Source organism: Spermophilus citellus (assembly GCF_964194105.1).
Source record: "Spermophilus citellus genome assembly, chromosome: 7".
Classification (NCBI taxonomy): Eukaryota; Metazoa; Chordata; class Mammalia; order Rodentia; family Sciuridae; genus Spermophilus; species Spermophilus citellus.
Window position 1 is genome coordinate 112,311,247 of NC_138188.1, and position 25,738 is coordinate 112,336,984.

Here is a 25,738-nt window from a genome sequence, read left to right on the forward strand (position 1 = left end):
CTCCTACAGGCAAGTACTTTTTTTTCTTTTTCTCTCTTTTTTTTCTCAGTACTGGGAATTGAATCCAGGAACCATGTATGTTAGACAAGCACTCTTTTAACCATGAGCTACATTCCCAGGCCTCCCCACACCTCTTGTTTAAAAAATCACCTCCTTTGCAGGCTTTGTACTTTTAGTCTGGTATCTTATTTTGGAGTATGGAAGTGGTTGGCAGATATTTCCTTGGAGCCTCAGCTAAGACTCAGAGATTTAGTTGAGTGCCATTTATATGTTATTAATAGGACTTTTCTAAACTTTGATTTAACTTAAAAATTTGCACTTTGCTTGGGATCAATGAAATTGTGGGCTTTGCTTTTCATCTTGTCTTTTTTTCCCCCATGGTATTGAATATATATTCTTACCCATGGTATGGAATCGTAGGTATTTTTTGGTTTCACAACAGGTGGTTTTCTGTTATGTTGTTTTATTAATAATTGCCCTGACTCCTTTTATTAAACCTAAATCTTCTTGTTAAACAGTCATATTTTCATTCTATCCCTCACTGTTTCTGTCCTTTCTCAACTTCTGCAGAAATTATTTCTTAGCAATACTTCTTTATCTTAATGTTTTATTCTTTTGTATTGATCTAATTCTTTCTAAGTGCTCTAATGAAATTGATAGTTTCTGTTTTTAAAATGGAGGAGTTAAAATTGGCTGTTATTTCTAGATGTTTTCTAGCTCAGATTTTAGTCTTCTTAAAACTCTTTTAAGAGAAGTAGGGTAGATGATAATATTTGGAGTTTTTTTGATAATAAATAAGTCAGATATAAAGTAGATGGGCCAGTATAATAGTAAATTAATGAGAGGATTAGACGGTATATCAATTCTATCCTATTGTCTGCATGCTAGAAATTCTAAGCTTAAGATCTACATAAATTTAGGAATGATGAAAATACTATTTCAAATCAAAGGGAAAAGATAATTACTTGATAATAGGAGACAACTGGCTTTTTAGAGGGGAATACATCCATTTTTCTAGAATCAATTTTAGATGCAGTAATGATTTGAGTGTTAAAATTGAAGCTGTGTAAGTACTACTGGAAAATATACTCGAGGCTGGGCGTGATGGTACATGCCTGTAATTCCAGCAACGTGGGAGGCTGAGGTAGGAGGATCACAAGTTCAAGGCCAGCCTCAGCTACTTAGTGAGGTCCTAAGCAATGTAGTGAGACTCTGTCTCAAAAAATAACAATGGTTGGGGATGTGGCTTAGTGGTAAAGCACCCCTGGGTTCAGTCCCTGGTGCAAACAAACAAACACACAAACAAAAACAAACTAAAAACCATGAAGATGTATGTTAACTTGAGATCAGGATAGTCTTCCCTTAGAAAAAGCCAGAGACAAAGCCTGGAAATAGATTTGACAAATGAAAGATGGGGAAATACTTGGAATATGTGAAAGAAGTTTTAAATTCTGTATATTTAGAGAGCTTTTTAAAAAATTTTTTTAGATGTTGAAGAACCTAGTGCCTTACACGTTCTAGGCAAGTGCTCTACCAGTGAGTCACAGCCCCAGCCTTAGATAGCTTTTAAAAATGTCTTACAATCCCAACTAAATGAAATGTCCAGAAAAGAGAAGTCTACTAAGATGGAAAGTAGATTAATTGTTGCCTAGGGCTGTGAGCAGGGTCAGGGGGAATCGGAAGAGACTGTTGTGGATGGAGTGTCTTTTCTAGGGTGATGAAAATGTTCTAGAATTAGATCATGAAGGGTGCCCAACCCTGTGAATGTACTAAAAATTATGGAATTATGTATTTAAGTGGGTGTGACTTTTAAGTATATTTCAGTAACACCTCAATTTTTTAATTGCAAAACTATCATAGTAGAAAATGGGTTAATATCATAAATAGGCATTTAAAAAAAAGAAATGTGGATGGCTGGTAAACTAACAAAATTTCACCTTTTGGATTAATTAATTGAGAATTAAGTCAACATTGAGAAGCCATTATTTTAAGTTTTTCAATTGACAAAAGATTAAAAAGTTTAATATCTAGAATATAAAAGAAATGAGTTAGCAATTTCACATGGAGAAATTTATCCCAGGCTTTTCTTACTCAGTAGTCTATTACAAATATCTCCCAGTTATCATAGAGTGTCTCTATATTTTCCATAGCCCTATATATAACATTCAGAGGTTGGCACTCTATAATATAAACACCTTTATAGGAATTAATGTTCTTTTCTGAATGACAGCTTCTTTTTTTGCAGTGCAGGGGATCAAATCCAGTGCCTTTGTGTTGCTAAGTAAGTGTTTACCACTAGCTATACCACTGGCAGTGATAAGCTCAGTGGTAGAGTTGTTGCCCAGCATGCACAAGACCATGGGTTTGATTGCCAGCACTGCCCAAAACAACAACAACAACAAACCAAACTAATAATAGTTAAATTTTTTAAACAATTTTGAAAATGAATTTTAAGGTAAACTGAGTAACTATCTAAAGCAGGTTAAAAGCAAAGTACTAGAAATTGCAGTTGTTTTGCTTTTTAAAGGAAATGCAGCCTATAAACCCTTTGAGCTAGGTTTTAAAGCTTTAATAGGGAACCTGCCCTTATGGAGTTTATTATCCAGTAAGGATTATGGAAAAGCAAATGCACACTTTCAGTGTGTTAAGTGGCTTGATTGAAGTAAAACCTGGGGACTGTGGAACAGATAAGAAAGACCTCTCTATCTTGCATAGGCAAAAAAGCATTCCCATGATTAGGAATATTTAAGTTGATAGGTGAAGGACAAAATGGGAGTTAGTTACTAAGGTGAAAGGAGTTTAAGAGAAGGGCTTCTGGCAGAACTGCAGATTCGAAGGCCTAATTATAAGAAAGTGTGTAGAATGAGGAGGGTGGAGGCATTGACAAGCGCCTGATCAGAGGCCTTTGAGTCACATTAAGGACTTGAACCTGAAGACAGTGGAGAACCATCAAGAAAGGTTAAGTAGTGGGACAAGGTGGTGCATGCCTGTAATCCTAGTGGCTTGGGAAGCTGAGAGGAGGATTGTGAATTCAAAGTCAGCCTCAGAAATTAAACGAGGTCCTAAGCAACTCAGTGAGACCCTATCTCTAAATAAAATACAAAAAAGGGCTGGCGATGTGGCTCATTAGTTAAGTGTTCCTGGGTTCAATCCCTGGTACCAAAAATAAATAAGTAAGTAAATAAATAAAAAGGTTAAGTAGTAGGTGACAGTTTATTGATCATATTTATTCTAGTTGAAAACATTCATTACAGTGTATTGTGTAATTAGTTTTATTGGGGCAGAGGTGCTTTAGAAGGTGATTATTGCAATTCAGGTGAAAGGAGGTGATGGTTGGCTCTTGGTAGGTAGTGGAAGTAGCAGGGATAACATTAAAGTGTGTAGGAGATAGAATGGTAAGACAGAACATCATGGATAATGGTACATGAGGAAGGAGTACAGGATAGTGTCCAGATTTATGTGTGTGAATGGAGTTGCTGCTCATTGAGAGAGAAAAGCAATTTTGGTGGAGAAGATGCCCAGTTTTTAGTTCTTTCAGGTGGAGATGTTCATTAGGCAGTCTATAGCTCTGAGAAGAGATCTGGACTATGAATAAAGATTTGAGATTTTGATATTTATTTTCTTGAAGGTAAATTGGTTTTACAGGTGAGAATAATTTCCATTCATATTTTAAGGTAGATGCTAAACATAGGATGAAAGAACTGTTGTTTTATTGGACATGTTTTTACTTTCAGTGTTACAACTGTGAGACTAAACAAATGTTCTTTTGCTTTATTTATTTTCATGGCATTTAGAAATCTTTGAAGGAAAGTACTTTATTGTATAAATCCATTCTCCTGTGGACAGATATTTAGATTGTTTCCTCTTTTTCTCTATGAAGAATGAACACCACTGTCATGGAGTTACTGTCATGTTTCCTATGCATGTCTGCACATCTGTGAAAGTCAGTGAGTGGAACTGTGAGGTGAAGGACATGCATCTTTGATTTTACCAGATATTGTCAAATTACTTAATAAACGTTTTATCAAGGTATACTCCTACTAGCTATATAGGAGACTGTATATGTTTTGTGTCCTCTTGTATATTTGGTGTAGCCATGCTTTAACTCTATTGCTAATATGATGGGTGTGAAATGGTATTTTGTGATTTTAAATTAATTTGTGTATTAACTGATAATAAGGTTCAGCATCTTTTCACTTACCTGTCCATTGATGTTCCTTTTTTTTTTTTAAGTTGTCTAGTCATATTTTCAGCTTTTCTTTTTGTTTGCGGTGGGGTAGGATACTGGGGGTTGAATCCAAGGGTGTTCTACTACTGAGCTACTTCTCTAGACTTTTTTAATGTTTGATTTTGAGACAGATTCTTGTTATCTTGCCGAGGCTGGCCTTGAGCTAGTGATCTGTTTCCTTCAGCCTTCCAAGTAACGGTGATTATCATCACCCTGTTTTTTTAAATTGTCCTTTTTGTTTTGATGTGTAGAAGTATTATACAGAAGTTCTAATCCTTTGTTAATGAAAATCTCTCTTCCCAATCTGTGGCTTGTATTTACTTTTTTATGGTTCTTTTTTCCCCCCGCCCTAAAACTTTATTTTCTATGACTTGGAATAGTTCTAAAATTTACTCTTCACAAAAACATAGCTAGGCAGAGTGGTGCACGCCTGTAATCCCAACCACTTGGGAGGCTGAGGCAGAAGGATCCCAAGCTTGAGGCCAGCCTGGACAATTTATCATGACTGTATCCCAAAAGAAAAATTTTAAAAAGGGCTGGGTATATAGCTTAGTAGTGGAGCTCTTGCCTAGCATGCATGAAACGCTGGGTTTAATTCCCAGTACCACCACCACCACAACAATAGAAAGGGGAAAACAAACCCGCTTTATCTTACTTTTCTAAATCAAGTTCTTTTCTTTTATGCATTTATCAGATGAATAATATTGAATAAAATCATACATTTAAAAATATTTTAAAATTATAAATGCTGATGATCCAGACATCAGCAAATGACTTATTTGATCTTTACTTTTGTAAAACTAATCTATTTGTGCTGACTAAAGGCAATATTTTCTTTAAAAAACATGGACTTTATTTTTTAGAGTAGTTTTAGGTTCATAGCTAAATTGAACAGAAAGTACAGAGATTTCCCATACACCCTCTGCGTTGACAAACAACACAGCCTTCCTCACTAGCAACATGTTGCACCCGTGGTACATTTGTACAATCAATGAACCTACATTGACACATCAATATCACCCAAAGTCCATAGTTTATGTTGGGGTTCACTCTTGCTATTTGAACAAATGTACAGTGACATCTATTTACAATTATAGAATCATACAGAATAGTTTTACTAACCTAAAAATACTCTATTTTATTTACCCTTTTTATTTTTATTTTTTTTGATTGAACCCAGAGGCACTTTACTACTAAGCTGCACCCCCAACACTTTTTATTTTTTATTTTGAGACAGGTCTCACTAAATTGCTAGGGCCTTAATAAGTTGCTGAGGCTGGCCTAGAAATTGTGATCCTCCTACCTGTGCCTCCCTGGTTGTTGGCATAGGCCACCCGGCCTCTTTCTCCTTTTTAACCCCTGACAACCACTGATCTTTTTCTGTGTGCATATTTTACTTTTTAAAGAATGGTAGGTTCCATGCATATATGATTATATAAAAATGAACCCTATTATTTATAAGTATAATGCACAAATAAGAACATTAAAAGAATGTCATAGTTGGAATTATACAGCATGTAATCTGTTAAGACTGACCCTTTTCACTTACATTTCACTTACATTTAAGGTTTCGCTATGCCTTTTCATGGATTGACAGCTCATTTCTTTGTAGTGCTGAGTAATATTCCATTTTCTGTATGTTCCACATTTCATATATTCACCTAGTAAACGACATCTTGGTTCACCTTTTGGCACTATTAACAAAACTGCTGTAACATCCATGTCCAGATTTTTGTGTGGATATTAAGTTTTTAACTCCTTTGGGTAAATATGAAGGAGTATAATTGCAAAATCATGTGATAGAGTATGTTTAATTCTATAAGAAACTGCCAACTTTATTCCAAAGTCACTGTACCATTTTGCCTTCCCATCAGCAATGAGAATTCCTGTTGTTGTATATCCATGTCAGCATCTAGTATTGTTAGTTTTCTGAATTATGATCATTCTAATAGGGGTCTAGTAGTATCTTGTTTAATTTACCATTCCCTAGTGACATGTGATGTGGAGTATCTTTCCATATGCCATCTATGTATTTTCTTTTGTGTGGTGTCTGTTCATGTCTTTGCCCATTTTAAAATTGGGATTGTTTTCTTATTGGTGTATTTTAAGAGTTCTTTGTATATTTTGGGCAATAATTTTTTGTCAGAATGTGTTTTGTAAATGTTTTTTCTCAGGCTGTGGCTCATCTTCTCATTCTCTTAAGCAATATTAACTTTTAAATAAATGGCAGGCATTTTTGTTTGTGGACTATAGGTTTCCAATGAATTGGTAAATGTTCTGACATAAGAAATCAAGATTGTGGAGTAACCCAACAAAAGAAGATAAGGCAGAATCAATACAATTTTAAATCAAGAGAGACTTTTAGGGTAGACTAGTTAAAAGAAACAACATATGAATGCTTTAAGGTCTAAAGTTAAGTATATATGAAGTCCTCTTTATGTAACAGAAATCACATTTAATCAACTGTTTTCCTTTATTACGTTTTAATTTTTTTTAAATTCACATCTCCCCCCTCCCCCCAATACCTACCTTCCTTCCTTCCTTCCTTCCTTCCTTCCTTTTTTATGTGGTGTTGAGGATTGAACCCAGGGCCTTGCACGTGCTGGGCGAGCGTTCTACCACTGAGCCACAAACCAAGCCCCATTATTTTCTTACATATTTAAAATTGAACCTCCTTCTGTGTCCTCTTATTCTACTTTTCTTGGAAGTGCTTAGAACATCTTATATAACATGAATACAGTTTTTATATCCATTTATTATCTTCTCCTCACCTAGTCTGTATGAGAACAGAGATTCCTGCTCACTTTGCTACTGAGGTTTGAATCCATGAGTGCTCTATCACTGAGCTACACCCCCAGCCCTTTATATTTTTATTCTGAGACTTTTTGTGTGTGTATACTAAATTGCTGAGGCTGGCCTTAACTTGCAATCCTTCTGCTTCAGCCTCTCGAGTTGCTGGTATTACAGGTGTACGCCACAGCCAAAGCTAAGGCTTTTTGATTGTTACAACCATATTTCAAGTCCCTGGTATACTGTGGCATCCAGTGAATGCCTGAGTAATATTTGTTGATTGAATACAAATCATTTCTTTTGTTTTTGTATGAAGCTAATATTCCTGCTGATTTCAAAGGCAGTTGTTAAGATCTTACTTGTTATTATTTTCAAGATCAATTTTAAAGAGACCTCTTACAGCTCAAAAGTTATCTCTGCTTACACTCAGAATTGCAAATTTCGCAATCCAAGCAACAAGTTATGCCACCTCACACAATAAGCCAAGATTTATTTTTTTTATTTATTTTTTAAAATATTTTTATTTTTTAGTTCTCGGCGGACACAACATCTTTGTTGGTATGTGGTGCTGAGGATCGAACCCGGGCTGCACGCATGCCAGGCGAGCACGCTACCGCCTGAGCCACATCCCCAGCCCAATAAACCAAGTTTTAAAAAAACTTTAAAGTAACATATAATAAATGTGCATTAGGGAGTACACTGTGATTATTATATACAATGTATAATGAGCAAATTGAGGTAATTAGCATTTCTATCTCATCAGACACTTATCATTTCCTTGCATTGGGAACTTTGAACTCCTTTCTTCTAGTTATTTTGAAATACATAATATTGATGGAAGCTATAGTCACATTACTGTGCTATAGAACTTTAGGACTTATTCTTTCTGACTGTATTTTGATACCTGTTATCCAGCCTCTCTCTCTTTCCTTTCTCTCTTACCCTTTCTTAGCCTCTAGGGACCCTATTCAACTCTCTACTTCTATTGGATCAACTGTTTTTGATTCCACATTTGAGTGAAAACAGGTAGTTGTAACTTTCTGTGTGTGACTTATTTCACTTAACATAGTGTCCTCTAGTTCTTTTCAGAAGTGGTTAAGTCACGAAGGCAGAGCCCTCATGGATGAATTAGTTTCTTATAAAAGGGGTTGAATAGAGTGTCCTAGTGTGCCCTTTTCCCAACCCTTCTTTCATTTTGAGGACACAGCAATAAGGCAACATCCTAGAGAAACAGAGTCAGCCCTCCCCTGACACTGAATCTGTTGGAGCCTTGTTCTTAGACTTCTCAGTCTTCAGAACTGTGAGAAATATGGGGCCTGGGGTTGTGCCTCAGCGGCAGAGTAATTGCCTCGCATGTGCAAGACCCTGGGTTTGATCTTCAGCACCCCATAAAAATAAATAAGTGAAATAAAGGTATTGTGTCCAACTACAACTAAAAAATAAATATTTTTAAAAAAGTACTGTGAGAAATAAATTTCTATTACACAATCTGTGTGTGGTATTTTGTTACAGCAACAAGAACAGAAAAACCATGGTGATTCCTCAAAATATTAAAATTAGAACTATCATATAATCCAGCAATTCCACTTCAGAGCATATGCTCCTAAGAATTGAAAGCAGGCTATCAGAGATATTTGTACATCCATGTTCATATAATCATTATTGACAACAGATAAAACATGGAAGCAACCCAAGTGTTCATCCACAGATAAATGGATAAAAACATGGTATCTACACAGAAAAAAATACCATCTAAGCCTTAAAGGGAATTTTGACATGTGCTACAACATGGAAGAGCACTAATTCATTCATGAGGGCTCTGCCTACATGACTCAACCACTTCCCAAAAGACCCCACCTCTTAACTACTGCTTTGGAGATTGTTTCAACATGAATTGTGGAGGGACACAAGCATTCAAATCACAGCAGGTGGTATTGTAGTTTTGATTTGCATTGGGCATCTATTCATGTGTTTATTGGCTCTTTATGTATCCTCTTTGGGTAAAAGTCTATTTAAATCCTTTGACCATTTTCAAATGAAGGGGTTTGGTTTCTGTTGTTAAATTTTAGGAATATGCTGGGCTTGATTCCTTATCAGAGATATGATTTACAAATATTTTCTCTTATTCTGTGGATTGCCCTTTTACTCAGTTTTTGATGTGTAAAACTATATAGTTTTCATGCACGCTGCCTGTTTTCTTTTATTGCCTGTGCTCTTGATATAGCTAATAAATCATCACCAAATCCAATGTCATGATTGCCCTGTGGTTTCTTCTAACAGTTTTAGGTTTTACTCTTGGGTCATTGGATTCTTTTGTATATGGCATTAGGTAAGTGTCCAACTTCATTCTTTGCATGTAAATGCTGTATTTTCAGCATCATTTGTTGAAAAGACTGTCTTTTTCCTATCGAGTGGTCATGCCATCCTTGTCAAAAATCATGACTGTACGTGTGTGGTTTAATTCTGGACTCTTATTCTCTTTATTTGTTCTATATGGGTTAGTTAACTTTCTGTTGCTATGAAAAATACTTGAGAAAGTCAGTTTATAAGGAGGAAAGGTCAGAGGTTTAGCTTGTAGTACCAAATATTTCAGTGCATGGTCATAGGGTCCTGTTGCTTTGGGCCTGAGGTGTTCCAGTACATCCTGGTAGGAGCATGTGGTGAAGGAGTCCTCTTCACCTTATGGTGGCTTGGAAGCAAAGAGAGAAAGGCAAAAGAACACAGGTCCCAATGTTCCTTCAAGGATCTGACTCCAATGATTCATCTTCCTTTTGATACACCTCCCCTCCTAAGGGGGGTTAACTATTTCCCTATAGCACCACAGACTGGCAGTCACACCTTTAGCATATGAGCATATGGGGAAGACATGTAAAATCCAAACCATAACACCTATGTCTGTATGTTGAGACTAGTCCTTCGAGTACTGTGTTGAATAGAAGTGATGAAAATGGCATCCTTGCCTTGTTTCTGATCTTAGAGGGCAAGCTTTCAGTCTTTCACCATAGAGTATGCTTTTTACTATGAGTTTTTGGTTATGTGGCTTTTCTTATGTTGAGGTAATTTTCTGTAATCCCAGTTACCCAGGAGACTTGAGGCATGAGGATTACAAATTTGAGTTTATCCTGGATAATTTGGCGAGACCCTGGCCTCAAAATAAAAGACAGGGCTGGGGATGTAGCCCAGTGGTAAAGTGCTCCTACGTTCAATTTCTATACCAAAAACAAACAAATAAGTGTGTGGTGTGTGTGTGTGTGTGGGGGGGGTATCAGACCAGAAGTGTTTTTCAACATTGAAAAAACTGTTTTCTAGCCATTTTAATTTGATTTAAAACTTATGCCAATTCTTAGCCATCATTTTATTTCACCTGTCTGTAGTTTTTGACAGTTGATCAATTCCCTATTCTTTGATACACTTTTTTTCACTTTTCTTTTGTATTTTATTTGTTTTTCCTCTCATCAACTGTTTCTTCTTGGTTTCCTTTCCTAGTTTTCCCTTTTGTTTCTGACTTTTAATATTGAAAGCCCCAGACTTTACTACTCTATCTTGACTGTTTTGACATTATCTATATGCCCAGGATTCCTAAACTTATGCCTCTAACTTGGACTTTCCCCCCAAACTCCAGATTCCTATATTTATCTACGTATATGTCACCAGTTATATATCTAATAAATATTTCAGAGTCAAGTCCTATACTGAATTCCAGATTTCTCTAAATGTGTTCTGCTTATAGTCTTCTCCATCTCCATTGCAACTCTATGCTTTTTGCTGCTGTAGCCCAAAACTTTGAAGTCTTGCTTGATTATACGTTACCTGTGTACTAGTACACCTGTGCAAATGCTTGTGTGTCACACCTGATTCATCAGAAAATTCTCTTGGCACTACCTTCAAAATGTATCCAGAATCTGAGCATTTTTCCCCCCTGGTGAGTGCTTGGTTTGAGCCATCCTTTTCTCTTATCTTGATGACTTATACAACCTCCTGACTAGTCTTTTTGCTTCCTATGTTTGTTTTTTTTTTTTTTCTCTACAAGCTTTTCCACCTAGCAGAATGAATCTAGACAAAATAAGTCATAATGTGTCTCTTCTCTGGTTCAGACATATCTAACCATTTTATATATATACATATATACATATATATATATATATATGTTTAAGGTTGAGAGAAATTGGAATTTTTAATAAATGTAAGTCTCAGAAGACATATAGATTACTAATATCTGTGTGAGGTTGGAAGAGCATGGCAGATTGGAATAACTACAAGGCTGGAGAAGAAAGAACTGGAAAATCACATAAGTACATGTACACTGAGATGGAGGTTATACAATTGTTATGAGTAGCCCTGACTTCCAGATGAAGTGGTTGTTTTAAAATGTTCCAAGCATCCTTCCTCAGTAAGCAATATTTACTGAACTATAATGATGGAACTAGGCATAGGTAGCTAGATGAACCATAGTGTCTGCATTTGAGACATGTCAGGCTAGACATGAGGACCAATAATTGAATTATCATCATGTTGAAAGTCAAGCATTCTATTTGAAGTGAGCACAAGGTGCTCTGTGGAGTTGGTGGTAGTAGTGTAGTTCATTCTGCTAGGGTAGAAATGGCTTCAGTATCACAAGTTTAATTGCTTTATGGTGTGAACTTTGCCTTTAAAAGACTGAGCTTATTTATTAAGCCCTGAAATAGTATTCTGTGTTCTATTTACAGATCTTGTAAAATTGCAGGATTTTAATAGGGATGAAATACAGTATAAAATACTTTTCTAAACACAGATGGTTTACTTTCATTAAATGGCTCTGTCATTCAGTAGTTTACTAAAATATCTTCCAATTGAAGATTTTGAGGTTCTTGCTATTTCTTCTTCTTTTTTTCTCTTTATATTTCACATAACTATTCTATATTCTTCTCTTAATATAACAAATACAGTATCACATACAAAGGTGTTATGCAAATTGTAATACACAAGAAAATGTAAGGCAGATTTTTTTTGTCTTAATATGGATACTTGGTTGTGAAAAGAGGAATCTGGGAAAGTTGTAATGTGATTATTGAGATTAATGTGATTATTGAGAGGCTGGGTTTGTGGTTAACTACTTGCTCTGATTCCCAGGATGTCCTGTGCCTTAGGGATCCTTCCCAGTCCCTGTAAAGGGCTGTGAGAAACAGCCATGAAAACAGAAATTTAGCAGGTCTCTGATTTTTGACAATTTGTGTTAGCCTGGCCTAAATGCCCCTACCATCATTCTGACTAAATAAACACCAGCCACAGTATTCTTTTTTTTAAAAAAAATATTTATTTATTTTAGTTCTCGGCAGGCGAACACAACATCTTTGTTTGTATGTGGGGCTGAGGTTCGAACCGGGGCTGCATGCTACCACTTGAGCCACATCCCCAGCCCCACAGTATTCTTTTGATTATGGAAATCTCCTCTCCTGCTTTTGTAAACCTTGAAGTTTATAGTGTCCACTGCTTCTTTCTAAAGGTATTGCTTATACTCCATGAGATAAGCACTGAAGTTTGCCTGTTTTGGTTAAATTTGATTTTAACGCCTTAAACAGTGATAATGAGTATTTAATTTTCTTATTATGTCAAAACCTATAACAGTACCCACACATGCCAGGCAAGTGCTCTACCACTCACCTACATCTATAGCGTCCCCAGTGATAACAATTCTTTGGAATGGAGTGACTTGGTAGAAAGTGAACTTATTTTTTTATTTTTGGAGGAAAATCTGCTTAGGTTTGTTGCACATTTTAAGACAAGAAGATCTTTAGTTGTTATTTTCTGGACCTAGTTGAAGACAGTATTGTATAGTATGTAAGTTTGTATGTAATTTTTTTCCCCTTAACCCTCTTTTTTTTTTTTTAAATCTCCCCCCCCCATTAAAATGACCTTACACCTATAGTTGAACTAGCGCCTTCATTTTAGTAAACACCCCCTGCAGTGAAAAGAGGAAGGGACTGTTAACCAGTTGTTACCTTTTTCAGTGGCACAGAAGAATGATGTTAACTCCTATTGTAATTATAATGACATTTCACCGCTTGAGTATGCCAACTCCCTGAACAGGAAATGCAGTCTGTTAGAGGAGGAGGAGGAAATGGAAATAGATTTCTAAACTAGTACTGTTTTTTTTTTTTTTTTTTTTTAATGGTGGAAAAATTTAGAATTGTTTTGTATCTGATCAAAATAAAATATTACTAGTATTTCCTTAGACTAGTTTCCTGTAAATAATAAATATTTGCCATTGCACATAAATAATGAATACTTGCCATTGCACAAAAATAGCTTTGTACATAGCTGCTATCTGTTATGCACAAGAAATGTTGGAAGTGAATGTTGAAATCGTATACCTGATGAGGTGAGAAGCCAGAGCCCTAGGAACAGAAACTCTGTACATCTTTCTCCACCCCCATTTCTCTGTGCAGGAGCATGATCTGGGTGATGTCTTAATAGCATTGCCTTTTTTTTTTTTTTTTTTTTTAAATTCAGGAGCTGGATTAATACGGTAATTGATGTTTGAATAATAATTTAAGCAAGCAGTACTCATTCACCTGGACCATCCTGAATATATCTCAACTTTGTGCTGTGTTTTTAATAATCATCCCAGGCCCTCATGCTTTTACTTTGTATATTGCATATTGACTGGGGAGAACACAAGGGGAGAAGAGTTATCATTAGTTATCATTCCACTTAAATTTTTTTTCTTCTCTTGGGAATGGCAAGATAATGTGTGCAATATATATAATATATATAATGGTGCATGCTTAGGAGGGTGGTACAGAAGGTGGGTGGAAAATATAACTTTTTTCCCTATAAACTGTGAAGCTGAACAGCTTTCAAAAACCCACTATTTTCATCAATATTAATATCCCTGCCTCTTATGAAGTATATAGAGAGAAGAATGAAACTTATTAATATAAAATCTGGAGGGGTTTTCATGACTTAGAAGTTTCCCTTGGTCTTTGTCTCTCTCTCTTGTCTCTTTTCTTTCTCAAACAAAGTACAGTAAAGGCCTGGAGGAAATCTTGCTTCGGAAAAGACCATCAAATTTGGGTTCTCATTTCCTGTGAATTCTTATTCCAGAATAATAGAAAGTTCGATCTTAAGGTGGTATTAAAGATGTTTCTCACTTTTTGTGAATAAGGGAACTGAAGTTTGGAGAAATTAAATTATTTCTCAGGGATTCATATTAGTTGATAGAGAATTAGACTAAATTTTTGATTCCCATTTCCAGTTTTTTTCCCCCCACTATTCTTTTTTCCATCTGAATCTTGCCAGGTTTGCTTAGTAATTCAATCTGAGCAAGTAGGAGCAGTTATAATATTTCTGAGATAATATCTGGAGAATTAAAACCTTTTAATTCCATTCATTGAAATTTCTGAAAAAAAAAAAGACTTCTAAAAGATAGTTTACTATTGCTATATAATACATGTATATACAAAATCTTACCTTTCCTTTGGGCCAATTGTAGTATAGCTGTTCTCTATATGTAGGCTCCAAGAGGAATTAAAAGAATGCCACCTTGTCAACCCTGGAAACCAAATGGATTTCCAAATAACATTTTATCAGATAATCCTCTGGCCTAGACTGAAGTTATGAGGAAGCTAGGAGAAAACTTCTTTAACATTGGAAATAATTATAGTTTGTATTCGCTATTATAAAGTATTAGATGCTGTCCTAGTTTTCACATGTACTTTAAAATTGGTTATATAGCCCTACAGAAGAGACTGCTATTGTCTGTATTTATAGATGAAATTGAAACACAAAGAATTTGTGCATCATTTTATAGCTAGTAAGAAGTAGGGATCAGTTTTTTTTAAGAAAAATAATTCCATTCAGCTGTCTATCCATATAAAGATGTTACAGAGACCCAGTATAAAGGATCCAGAGTTTACCGGACAGAATAAGGGGTGGCCATTCATGTCACAAAATGATTTATGAGAGATTTCTTTTAAAAAGTGGGTTTTTTGGGTGAATACTTACTATTTTTTGGTCAAAACCTCAGAAGCCATCTCGGGGTGGGAACTTTTTGTCACTTTTTTTTGTTACTTAATGAATCTCAGGGCTGCCTTTGGGTCAGTGGACTACCTTTGATCTAGCTATTGTTCTTTCTTTGCCAAGAGTAGTCCATCATTGACCAAGGTGGGGAAGGCCTGCAAGAAGAAGTTGCTTAGGGACAGTGGTCACCTTGATGGACACATGTAGGCAGTTCTTCTGAGTATCTAAATGGTTATTAGATATGCAACTTTTAGGAATACATTTATTACATAAAACAAATGTTAGTTTCAAAATCCACACATTGTGTGTGTGTGTGTTGCTTGTCCTAGGTAAGTGCTCTACCACTGAGCTATACCCCCAGCCCTGCAAATTATATTTTGAGTATTTATTGAATATTACTTTTTTTTCTATTGAGTGATTCTTAAGAGGTAGTCATGACTTAGAGCCTCATCCATCTTTGTTTCAGGATATTTATGTGTTTATATTAATGATCTTGACTATCCTGTTGCATTTTAGATCATATCACAATAAGACTCAAGTTTACTTTATTAATTCCATTTAAGGATACTGCCAATATTGAAGAGTTTTTGTTGCTGTTTATTAATCTTAAATGGATGAGGAAAATAATTCCATACCACATTTCCTTTTTCTTTCAAATTTTCTTTTGTAAAGAAAATATAATACATATATTACACATTATTTATTTATTTGAGTGGATACTCTTTAAAAACAGTAATTTAAAAAACTTCTTGCTATTTCAGTGATATCTAGGTGGGGTAAGTTGTTTTTGTGCTTCTTATGGAACTTCATTTAATTCACAGCCCAAATGATCACTGACCACTTCTAAGTGGCTCAGTGTTAACACTTACTGCTGGGGTATTTTCTCTTTTAGTTTTGTGTTTTGAGTTAATCATTTTCTAAGTTGATTTTAAAAAACTATGATATATGATTAGATAAAAGAATGAAGGTGTTAGTAAAAGTAAAGTGCCTGTTTTTCTGAATTTGGGACTTATTCAGCTTCTTAGGATATAGATAGCTAAAACTAAGGCTTAAAATTTATTTTCTTGTATGCATGATTTTCTTTTTGGTACCGGAAATTGAATCCAGGAGCATTCTATTTCTGAGTTACATTCCCCATGTCCACCAAACCCCACTTTAAAAATTTTTGAGACACAGTCTTGAACTTGTCATCCTCCTTCCTCAGCCTATGTTTTTCTTTCCATACTAAGAAATACTCAACAATGAACCAGGCTACATTAGACACTAGGTACTAACTTGTTGCTACAAGTTTGCACAAACAGCTTAGATGTTGAATGGCAGAGATTTTTTTTTTTTTCAGAAAGAGAAGGTAATATGTTGAATTGAAGAACTTCCAAGATAAACTTTCAGCTTCTTTGAATATATGATTACAAAGGCCTTTTCAAGTGATAGGTAAAACCCAGGCATTTTCTCTTCTGTTGTATGTAAAACCACACCTTTCTTTACAACTGTTGTCTCACAAAAGTAAATTAGCAGAAGTACACAATGAAATAAGATTGAGAGGCTGGGGTTGCAGTAGACCACTCGCTGGATTTGATCCTCAGCACCACATTAAAAATAAATAAATAAATAAATTATACTAAAAAAAAATAAGGTTGAAAAATGTACATACAATTTCTATCAAACTATTTAGTAAAATCCAATGGTTAAATAAAACTTTTTTTAATATTTATTTTTTAATTGTAGTTGGATATAATATCTTTAATTAATTTTTTTGTGGTGCTGAGGATCCAACCCAGGGCCTCGCCCATGCTAGGCTGGCGCTCTACCACTGAGCCACACCCCACCCACCCCCTTCCATTAAATCAAATCTTAAGCTGTTATTTGAACCAATTTGCTTGAAAAATGGAAGAATGAGTCAAGATAAATAAAGGTTAAAAATGCAAATGAAGAGTTTCTGAAAATTGAAGTAAATACTTGTTGAACTCCTTCCTTAACTCAGCAAATGCTTGGGGTGTCTTCAGTGCTATGGGAGCTCAGACTGGTGAGAAAAGCGCACAGTGGAAGAGATGTGTGCCAGGTGTTGTAGGGACAGGGGCGTATGTTATCCCACTGGGGAAGGTGACAGGAGAAGTTACAAGGGGGAAGACCCTTCTTGGGGAGGTGATATCTGAACTCATTTCCTTCCCTTGTTTGTCAGTTTTAAAAATTAAGAATGCATTGTTGTTGAAAATAGTAATACAGTATAGAAGTAGTAAAAATGCAAATTCTTATTTACACTTTCTAATGCTTTTTTTCCCAGTTAGAGTTAGATTGATAAATATGCTTCCAGATATTTCCCTAAAACCATCTCAACAGTTTTTCTTTTGAACAAAGTTGGGCTCAGACTCATGTAATTTTGTAATTTGTTTTCCCCCTGTGTAACAATCTACCCTGTGCATGTACCCATATCTGTAGATATAAATCAGCCTCCTTTAAAAATTTGCTTCTTCATATAATAGGCTATACCATCATCTATTTACATATTCCTATTGTTGGACATCTAGGTTTCCAGCCTGTTAAAAACAGCGAATATCCTTGTACGGATAAATTTGTTCTTAGGTGTAGTAAGTTTAAATGATAAGTAGGTGAAGGGAGTGAGGATTAAAGTGAAGGGGAAATGTTTTCTAGGCTAAGTGAACAATGTGTAGTTTGTAAAACACTGCTGAAGACAATGGCCAACTGTTGGGGAGAAGTCTTTCTGCTTCTGTGCTGTGGAGGCACACCACCTCCTGCTTTCTGGAACTAATGCTGGAGTATCTCATTTTATAATGGCATCATTCTACTAAATAATTTATAGTTATTTTCTTATTTTGGAGATTTAAAATCTTTAAAAAATAATAGAAGAAGTAGATTCACAAGCTGATAAAGTGATTGATTATTCAGAGGTCACACAGAGGTGAAGTGGGTAGCTATGAAAATAAAGTTGGTATCTTACCTGTCTTTTACTTAGCTCTCTTGCCAGAGAATGTCTTAGCATTCATAATGGCTTTTTGGGTACCTAATCTCACACTACTGTCCAATTAAAACAAATTTTGGTTAATTCTTAAAATAGCAATTGGAATATTGCTTATTTGTCAAGTAAGTATATGAAAATGGCTTAGGGCTAGGGTATAGCTCAGTAGTAGAGACCTTGCCTGGCATGTGCAAGGTCCTGGGTTAAGTCCCCAGCATTGCAAGGGGGGAAAAAACCCCAGAGAACAAAAATGGCAGAGATGATTTAAAGTAGGTGAATTATATTTTCTTATATACTACTCTTAGTGTAAAATCTCCTTATCCTTACAAAGTCTTAGTTGCTACTATTTTGCTTCAAACAGATTTCCAATTTTGGAATGTTCCCCTGTAGTGTGATATCTGTCAAGTGCTAACTAGTATTATAGTTCATCGTTGCCTTTTGTCAAGAAGAATATCTGATTATTATTCTTTTTTTTGCATAATCTGATCTTTGCTAATTTTTCTGTATTGAAATTATGTTGTTAGGAGAAGGATTAGTCTAAAATTTATCAATGTTTGGTGCTGAGTTTTTGAAACTGTAATACTTTGGAAACAAAATTATGAAGTAATATTTTTCTTAATTATCTCTAAAAAGCCCCTTTGGTTGTCAATGATACTTCGCCCTTCGGTTACGTGTACTTTCTTGTCTAGAAATCTGATTCAAGGCTTCCAAAAATCTCTTATTAATTAAATTTTTTGGAGGCAAAATTTTTGGTGATTTTATTTGGTTAGTATTCTTTCTAGTTCCAGCATCTGGTCTATGTAAACTTTTATTCATATTTCAAAAAATATGTGCTAAATAGTTTTAATTAGTGTTAATTGAATAACAATCAGTTTAAGATATTATCTCACTGCCTTAAATAATGATTATGTTGTTTGTTTTATTGCATTATTATGAAGTATATATTCTACTATTACTTCATTGAAGTATAATTTCTTTTCAGTACTGGGCATTAAACGCAGGAATGTTGTACAACTGAGCTACATGCCAAGCCCTTTTTAGTTTTTAATTTTGAGACAGTGTGTCACTGAGTTGCTGAAGCTAACCGTGAACTTGTGATCTTCCTACCTTAGTCTCTTGAGTGGCTGGGATTATAAATGTGTACCATTGCACCCAGCTGTGAAGTATAATTTTTAAGCATTAATATCTACCTTTTTATTTAGAGTGATAAGTTATTTTTCAAGAGTAAAGTATGCATTTCAAGAGTAAAGTAACTTAATTTTGCATTTAATTTTTCTAGGGCTGCTTTGGAAGAAGTAGAAGGAGATGTGGCAGAATTGGAACTAAAACTTGATAAGGTGAATTTTAACATTTTTAATTTTTTAAAGTATCTATTTTTGTTTTCCATTAATAAGAACATTACTTTGTTTCTCTATAAGGATAAATTCTTTTATTGTAATTTTACACATGAAGAAATTAAGGCTAGAGATATTAATTAGCTTGCTTGTTCAAAGTCTAAGTGCCAGGGAAGAATATATATTCTCTGAATTCAAAGTTTACTAAACAACTTTTATATGGTTAGAAGTTTATTCCTATTTTCTCCATTCAAAAGATCACATGTATCTTTTTTAATGCCTAATGGATTTCATGTATTACCTGACCATTCTTTTTTTTTAATTTTTTTTTTTAGTTGTAGACGGACACAATATCTTTATTTTACTTATTTATTTTTATGTGGTGCTGAGGATTGAACCCAGGGCCTCGCAAGTGCTAGGCAAGTGCTCTACTGCTGAGCCACAACCCTAGCCCATGACTTTTCTTATTTATAAATTTAGGTACAGCTGGGTTCAAATATAAATAAAATTTAAAATAGTAATTTCATATTTAAGCTAATGACACAAATGCTAAAAATACTTAATAAATGATATAGTCATGTTTTATATAAGTATAAATATACATTGACTCCCACCTTCTGTATTAACTATTGATAATATTTTTGAATTTCTGTCCAAGAAGCATTGTCTGTTATGTACCAGGCAAAAATATTAGAATGAGTAAGATGGGGCTTTTGATCCATTTGTTGGAACATTCCTTTGCAACTATTGCTTAGAGAAATCTCTGTAAATTTCTAGACATAAGTCTATGCATATGTTTGAAATTCTTTTTTTGAAAATACTTTGTGTAATTATTATTATAAATGGTATTGCTGTGTGAAGTATTGTTTCTTACCCTTTAGTGTGCATAAGAATCACCAGGGGAATCTTTTTTAAAAACATAGATTCTGATTCAATAGATCAGGGATACTGAGATTCTGTGTCTTTTAACTAGATTCAAAGTTATGCCTATGGATATTGGCATATGGACTGCACTTCGTATGATATATATTAATTAAGCTGAGCATTGTGAGAAACATTTTGAAATGTTTTAAAAATCATGAAATATTTATATTAGCATACAATGTAAATAGTATAGAAACTATGTAAAGCAGTAATATTATAAAAATTAAATAATTTTAGTTTTTAATTTTGAGACAGTGTGTCACTGAGTTGCTGAAGCTGACCTAGAACTTGTGATCTTCCTGTCTTAAAATTTTGGAAAAGTTTAATAATGTTATTTTTTATTAGATTCTATCATTTTTACAGCACTGTAATATACAGTGTCTTTGAATTTTACAATAATTCTGTGAGGTAGGTGGAACAAGTATTCTTTTTCCCATTTTATAGATGAGGATACCAAATCCCAGAAAGCAAAGGAGACTTGCTTCAAATTGAAAGTTAAAAGAGGCAGAAAGAGGGTTAGAACTCCTGTGCTTCTATTATTAGTTCAGTGCTGTTCTTGTGTACCACTGTGCTTCAGGATCTGTATATTTTGAGGGAGCACAGGCCACTTAGAAATTTCTGAGAAGAGTGGCAGGAGTAGCAAGCTTCCATTTGTTTTAAAAATAAATATTTTTATTTTGACTAAGTATATTATTTTTAAATATTTTCTATTGAAAATGTATGTGTAGGGCTGGAGATGTAGTTCAGTTGGTAGAGTGCTTGCCTTGCATGTACAAGACCCTGGGTTTGATCCCCAGCACCACAAAAACAAAAAACAATAAAATGTATTTGTATGGGCCTTTTATTATTATTATTATTATTAATTTTTGTTTTTACTCTGAGGAGTTACATTTTTTTGAAGTACTTTTTGAAGTAAAGTTTTCAGTTTTGAAAGTAGACATTAGTATTAAGTTATAGTTTTGGTTTTTTTTCCAATGAGTTTTTTTTCTTCTTTTTGTAATTTGTTCTTTTTAGGTATACCTGACAGCAGAGTGTATTTTGACGTATTATACACATATGGAGTGTAACTAATTCTAATTAGGATTCCATTCTAGTGGTTTTATGCAATGTGTGTAGTTTTTTCTTAAATGTATTTATTTTTATTTATTTATTTTAGTTCTTGGCGGACACAACATCTTTGTTTGTATGTGGTGCTGAGGATCGAACCCAGGCCGCACGCATGCCAGGCGAGCGTGCTACCACTTGAGCCACATCCCCAGCCCCAATGTGTGTAGTTTTGATTTTGTGGTAGATTTACAAGAGGGTATATAGAAAGGCAAGGCTTTTCAGAGAATCACAGAGTAGTATAATGAAGGTAATTATCCTTTTTAAGTAGAAGAACTGCATATAAATCATACGAAACATTGCATGTGGGTGGAACTCCACTGACGATGCTTTTTTTAATCATTTTGCTTTTATGAGTGAGTGACTTTTTTTTTTTTCTTTATATCATTTGATTGGGTTCGGGCAAACTGGTAGAATCTTAAAACCAAAATACTCTAAATAATAATAATCTAATAAATAATAACTAAACTAAATTATTAAAATATTGGCATTCAGTGCTAAGAATGCTAAGCCCATTAGCATTCTTATCCAAAAGGCTACTAAGGGCATGGTAGAAACTTGACATTATTTAAAATATCACCTTTCCCTCTCCTCTCTCCACCAAAATTTCTTTAGTTACTTTTATGTTTCTCTAAGATTTTGATCCCTTATAAAATGTACTTCTCCTGGATTCTTAAGCTACTATCATTTTTACTTCAGAAATGAAGAGTTGGCATAAAGAAGGGAGACTGAGAGAACCAAGATATGGTTGTTATTGGTTGTTATATGGTTGTTATTAAAGTTGGTGGCATTGAAGGAGTAATGGGGAAGTTGTGCTCTGGGAGGTGCTCCAAGACTAGTTCAGTGATTTCATAACTTTGTGCAAGGCAAGTTCCACCTATAGTATCATTGTAAATAATAGTGACAGGTTGAACTAGCTTGGTGACTTAGCTCGTGTCTATTTTGCTTATAACATATACTAACAGTAGTTAGATTCTTTCTAGAGAATAATGCTTGATGAGTGGCATTGTTTATTGGGTCCAGTTACCTGTCCATTCTGTAAGGTAACATTATAGTGCATCATAGTTGCTATCTAGATATAATTCCCATATCTGTTGCATTTTTTTTCTCTGGTATGCTTGTTTCCTCTCTGTTAATTGGACATCCTTTAAATCTCAGCTCCAATGCTACCAAACTTTGGCTCTTTTCTTTTCTTTTTTTTTTTTTTTGTATTGCATTGTTTCTCACATGTACTTCCATTTAAACTATTAAAATATTATTGTAATTTTTGATTTGTAGCAGAGGCTAGTAGTTAAGAGCACAAGGTCAGGGGCTGCCTGAGTTTGAAAGTAGCTCTACCATTTAGTAGGCAGGCTTCTCAATCTTTCTGTGCCTCAGTTTCTTCATCTTCAAAATGGGGGAAAGAAGGGTATCTATGCATCTATCTATCGGGTTATTATGAGAGTGAGGTGAGTTAATACACATAATATGTGGTTCTTGGTACGTGTTGAATTCTAAATAAACAGTAAAGATGATGGTGTCTCTTTAACAAACTATTAGCTCATTGGAAATTGGGACTGTCTTTAGAAGAAAAAAAAGCAACAACAACAAAAACTCATCTATTATGTACTTACTGGGCACAAAGTCCTATGTTTACTCATACTGTCCCTAATCTTCATAACAGTGTTGCAAAGTTGGTAGCATCTTCAATTTACAGATGAAAAAAATGAGTGTTAGGATGTTACTTACAACTCAGAGATAGCAAAGAAGTTGTTCGTATTCCTGTCATCTGGCAAGGTGTCCATGACATTGTAAAGTCTTATTGAAAAATTGTTGAATAATGAATTAGGATAGTAGTTTGATAATTCTGATTATCTTGACATTTACTCTTAGGTAAATTAGATTATTTGTTATAATCTCATTCACCACTATCATCTTTGGATATTTGCAGGGTGCAGGTGGTTCTGCTTCTGTCAGTTTTCTCTCTCTCTGGCTCCTGTGGTAGTGACTCCTATGCTAGTTCTGATCTCTATTTTCACGGCACTATTCTATGGCTCATCATTCATAGTTGTAATCTCTGAAATCTGGAATGCTGATAGCCTGTCTCACTTGAGTCTCCAGTCCTTCCACTTCTCAACCTCACTACTGCTTCTGTTCTTCAACCTTACATAGACTTCTGGTGTTTCAATCAGTCTACTTGGGATATTTCAGATCCTTCTAGCAACATTCTTTTTTTTTTTTTTTTTTTGGTAATTTTTAAAATAAGATAAAATTCATCTGGGCTGGGGTTGTGGCTTAGTGGTGGAGTGCTTGCCTAGCATGCATGAGGCACTGGGTTAGATCCTCAGCACCATGTAAATATAAAATGAAGATATTGTATCCACTAAAAACTAAAAAATAAATATTCTTTTAAAAAAAGATAAAATTCATCTAACATAAAATCCACCATTTCAAAGCGTTTTTTAGTATAGTCCTGGTGTTATTGGTGCAACTATCACCACTGTGTAATTCCAAAATATTTCTGGTATCCCAAAAAGAAACCCTGTATCTTTTAACACTAAGTTTCAATTAGTGTTCCCTTTCTTTCATTCTCTGGCAACTTCTGTGGATTTGCTTCTTCTGTACATTTCTTTTTCTTTTTTTTAGTTTTTTAGAATAGTTTTTCTTTCTTTTTTTGAGAAAGACTTGTTTTTTCAACTAACAGTATTGGAACAACTGAAAATTTAAATGAAGAGAGAGAGAGAGAGAAGGAAGGAAGGAAGGAAGGAGAATGAATACCTCACACAATATACAAAAATTAATTCAAAGTGGAAAAACCTAACACTTCCAATCTCCTAGAAGAAAACAGGCAAAGATCATTTTAAACTTGGTTAAGCAATGGTTTCTTAGGTTTTTTTTTTTATACCAAAAACTGAAGCAAATATGTAAAACTAGATCAAACACAAATGCTTCTGTGCTCTCATGAACACTGTTAGAAAATTAAATAACCCATAGAATGAGGAAAATATTTACAAATCAGGTATATGATAAGGGATTATTATAAAGAATTCCTAAAATTCAATAATTTTAAATTAAATTAAAATTCAGTTTTAAAATGGAAAAACGATCTAAATAGACTTTTTTTTTAAAAAGAAGATTATATAGATGGCCAATAAACACATGAAAATATACTAATAGTCACTAGGGAGATTCTAATGAAAACCACAATGAGATACAACTTCACCCTTTCATACCCATCGGGATAGTTAAAATAATAATAAAAGTCTTAGGTAGGGTTTGGAAATGGTGGAACCCTCATACATTGCTGTTGGGGATGCAAAATGCTGCACCCTCTTTGGAAAATAATTTTGGTGGCTCCTCAAAAATTAAACACAGATACCCATATAACCCAGTAGTTCTCTTAAGTATATTCTCAAGGGTATCGAAAACATACGTCCACACAAAACTTACATTGGTGGTCACAACAGCAGCATTATTCAGAATAGCTGAAGTGGAAACAATCCAATGTCCAATAATCCTACAGTACTATTTAGGTATAAAAAGAAATGTATTGATCTTCTGGACATTTCCTATAAATGGAATCATAATATTTGGCTTTTTATGACTGGCTGCTTTCACTTAATGTAATGTTTTTAGGGTTCATCAATATTGTAGCATATATCAGTACTTCCTTTTATGGTTGTATTATATGCTGTTTTATACCACATTTGTTTATCTAGAATCAATTGATGGGCATTTGGTTTGTTTCTCTTTCTTGGCCATTGTGAATAATGCTATTATTAATCCTTTTATTCCCTTCTTAGTTTTACATTATTTTTTCCCCTCTTTGAAGACCTTCATTTCCCTTACATAGCACTCTACAGAGTTCATTCCTTCTTTTTCTCTCTCTTTTCCTTTTGAGATAGGATCTTGCTGCATTTTTCAGGCTATTCTTGAACTCCTGGGCTCAAGTGGTCCTCCTGCCTCAGCTTCCTGAGTGCTTAACTATAGGTGCATGCCACCATGCTCAGCAGAATTTTCACTGTCTTGAGTATGACTTTCTGCCCCATATCTGGGCTAATAAAGCCCTATAGGAAACTTTATATAACTGTCAAATCCAATTGGTGGAGCCACAGGTTCCTCAAATTCTATATGCAAAACTATTTTTCTAAAACCTTGTCAAGTCCCTTTCTTGCTGCCTTTAGTAGTTCTCTTTAATACTTAACTATTTTCTCAAGGTTTACTACTTTGTTCTTCATTCTTAGTGGAATGACCATTATTCTGCTTGGATGGGAATATATTTATTTCTTGTTCCTTATCTAGAAACTTAGAATCTGTTCATGTCTTTTTCATTTTTCTTCCCACTGGAGTAATAAAAGTATACCTTTTCCTATGCAATTTAAAATTCTCTACCTCTTCAGCATTTTG

General features: G+C 34.5%; 1 protein-coding gene across 2 annotated transcripts in view; it reads left to right on the forward strand.

The window, feature by feature from the left end:
• ACAP2 (ArfGAP with coiled-coil, ankyrin repeat and PH domains 2) overlaps positions 1 to 25,738 on the forward strand; it is a 119,067-nt gene that overhangs the window by 19,717 nt on the left and 73,612 nt on the right. For both annotated transcript variants that reach the window (XM_081302837.1, XM_081302838.1), the window contains exon 2: positions 19,270 to 19,327. In XM_081302837.1, the coding sequence (XP_081158963.1) occupies positions 19,270 to 19,327 (58 nt within the window). The remainder of the gene's footprint in view (positions 1 to 19,269; positions 19,328 to 25,738) is intronic.